Below are 3,024 nucleotides of genomic sequence, written 5' to 3'. Positions count from 1 at the left end.
AGGATCATGTGAATACGTGTTCCTCTGATGGTGGGCCGCTTGTAAGATCACTTAAGAATGATGCAAAAGGGAAACATTTATGTGACCTCTGTGGTAAGAGGTTCCCTTTTATGAGTAAGCTTTTGCGTCATATGAGGGTACATAAAAATGAGAAACCTTACAACAGTGAATTACACAAGCAAGTATTCTCTATCAAAATAGTGTCTTGAAATACACGGACCACATACCAATGATGGGCATTTCACTTGTGAAGTATGTAATAAGTCATTCACCTTAAAAGATGATATAGTGATGCACATGAGAATACACAGAAAAATGAAACCTTACAAATGTGAGGTATGCAATAAAGTATTATCTGGAAAAAGTGGTCTAGAGAAGCACATGAGAGTACACACAAAAGAGAAACCTTATAGTTGTGAGATTTGCAGCAAGGCTTTCTCTCAGAAACCCCATGTAGAATCCCACATGCGTACTCATCTACGTCTTAAACCTTTCAACTGTGAGGTATGCAAAAAGCCGTTCTCCTGTAAAAGTAGTCTAACTAAGCACATGAGATTACATACAAAGGAGAAACCTTTTAGTTGCAAATTTTTGTAGGAAGGTATTCAAAGTGTACTTTCATCTTCTTGACCACATGCATATACATACAGAGAAAAAAACCTTTTTCTTGTGATCTATGTACAAAGGCATTTGCTAGGAAAGATGATTTAGCAAGACACATAAGAATACATACACATGGGAAGCCTTATACTTGCAGTGTATGTAGTAAATCATTCTTATGGAAACACAATCTAGTGGTGCACATGAAAGGGGACATACAAAGGAAAAACCTTACAGTTGTGCCACATGTAGTAGAGCTTTTTCAGAGAAATGTAAGCTGGTGAGGCACATGAGAGTACATGCAAAAGAAAGAGCCATATAATTGAACTTTGTCTTTTAACCACTCTGTGGTGAACCTCAAATCACACAAATATATAAGCCATTTATTAATGAAAGAGGTGTAATGGAGCATTTTCACAGAAAATAGCACTAGTGGTGCATATGACTTTACATTTCAGTCCTTTGAAGGAGGTCCATTGGGATACGTATATTGCAGTGACAGAAGGTATGTATTTTGGTATCAGCTACATCAGAATGTAGCCATGTCCTCTTTTCCTTCTGTAAACACATGCTGTGGAACATAGGTTCTTTGTTCTTTAAATCAACTGCATGCAAGCTGTAAAGTACTCGGTATTAATAGAAATGTATAGAGCATATTTGAACAGCTTTAGAATTTAATCATAAGACCATAAGAACATAATTATGGCTTTTGATAGCCTTTTTATATTTTTAGTAATAATTCTATTGTGACATGTTACAGATTGCACATATTGCTTTTATTATTATTATTATTATTACTATATTTATATCTTTATACTATTAAGTATATGTAAATATCCACATGAATCCTTCTACTCAAGGAAAGTTTTAGAAAAGTGTGTGTTGTTGGGACCACCCCCTCTAGCCTGACTGCTGAGCTTTAATTGGCATTTGGAATATGTGCCATGAATTGTTAATAGGTTAACAATGTATTTTCCACTTAGTTAACCCTTACCCTATATATTTTGCTGCAGAGTACACAGATCAACCATATCTAGTATAGGGCTTCTCCCATTCATACTACTCCTTGTCAAATTGATTTATGCTTATGAAAATACTCCATATATGCCAGACATCTCTTGTGACTACTGTAAAAGTATTGGATTTCTATAATAAATACATATGTTCACAGGTCCAGTTTCATTTGAGTGCTCTGCTATGGGGTCCCTAGGTAAATGTAACAGGATAAGGAAGATCTTTCGATGTTGCTCTTAAGCTTGGCTCTACTTGCATTTGTATTCCTGAGAAGGAGAGCGAAGGAGTGTAGGAGGGGGTGCACTGGTGCAGCAAGAGAAGTTCGAGCCACTCGTTGTATTGATTGTGGTCTGTTGCTTTATGAGTAGAACATATTTACATTTTTGTTTTTGATTATATTTGCTTTGTATGTTTAAGAGATAAAATTCCACCCACAATGCAGCAGGAAGCAAACCCAAATGATATTTGTGCTAGAAAATGAGTCTCCTTATTCCTTCCCACAACTCGCTCTCAACATATTTGTTTGTTTACTTGCGTAACTGCATGTACTTTTTTCCACAAATATTTCTTAAGGCAACTTTACCATTTCGCTTATGTAAGAAACGTTCTCATTCCATGCAAAAAATGTGAGAGAGACGAGCAATCGCCTGTCTGTCTCATGATATTCACATGTATTTTACTGCTATTGAAATAAAAGTACTTCATGGGCAATAGGTTTATCCTTCTGAAAATTGGCAGATTATTATATTTAAAACCTTGATATTTTGAAAACAGACGAGATGAAGATAGAGTGTGGGAATATCAAACAATCTCACCCTGATCCAGCAAAACAATCAGCAAGCAATGAATCACTGCCATAAAGCAACATCACAGAGTAAACTGCGTCTGCGATAATATCTAGATACTCTTCGTAGTCTAGTTTCCTCGTTTTCATAATTTTACCTAAACCAAATTATTTATACATATATTAGTCAGTGGTGTTTACATCTCTACTTTGATTCAGGTCAAAAATTCTATGAATGAAAATTATTAATGAAAGGAAATTTATCTTTATAGAAAGCATGGCTTATCTGCAGCGCTAAATACGTGAAGTTATTTCTAGTCTAATGGGCGGAGCATCGGCGCAGTCGGGCGTACGAAAACACATCATATCAAAATGTCTAAGGTTGAACAAAAGCAGCTGTCTCACACATGGAGTGTCAGCCTCCTTGATAGTATAGTGATAACGTGCCTCTCATCCGACGGATCGGCAGCTTGCTTCCCAAGGTTCAACTGCAACTTGAGGTTACTGCTATTGTTGGGCACCAGTTAAACCGCCCCTTAAAATAAGGACCAAGTTCAGTTAGATCAGCACCCGTTGACTACACGTTGTCTGAGTTGCCATTAGTGGGTAAAGGCTGGGCTCCCCAA

The 3,024-nt window shown here is 36.8% G+C and overlaps 1 protein-coding gene across 1 annotated transcript; it reads left to right on the top strand.

The window, feature by feature from the left end:
- Nucleotides 1-291: 291 nt before the first annotated feature.
- LOC119595309 (zinc finger protein 1-like) lies at nt 292-1,642 on the top strand. Its single transcript, XM_037944466.1, has 4 exons — nt 292-504; nt 687-880; nt 1,059-1,105; nt 1,614-1,642. The coding sequence occupies exons 1-4, from the start codon at nt 292-294 to the stop codon at nt 1,640-1,642; spliced, it is 483 nt and encodes a 160-aa protein (XP_037800394.1).
- The last annotated feature ends 1,382 nt before the right edge of the window (nt 1,643-3,024 follow it).

The sequence above is a fragment of the Penaeus monodon genome, chromosome 35 (assembly GCF_015228065.2).
Source record: "Penaeus monodon isolate SGIC_2016 chromosome 35, NSTDA_Pmon_1, whole genome shotgun sequence".
In the NCBI taxonomy this organism is placed as follows: Eukaryota; Metazoa; Arthropoda; class Malacostraca; order Decapoda; family Penaeidae; genus Penaeus; species Penaeus monodon.
Note: the sequence above shows the minus strand (reverse complement) of the source record. Positions and strands in the feature narration are given on the sequence as shown.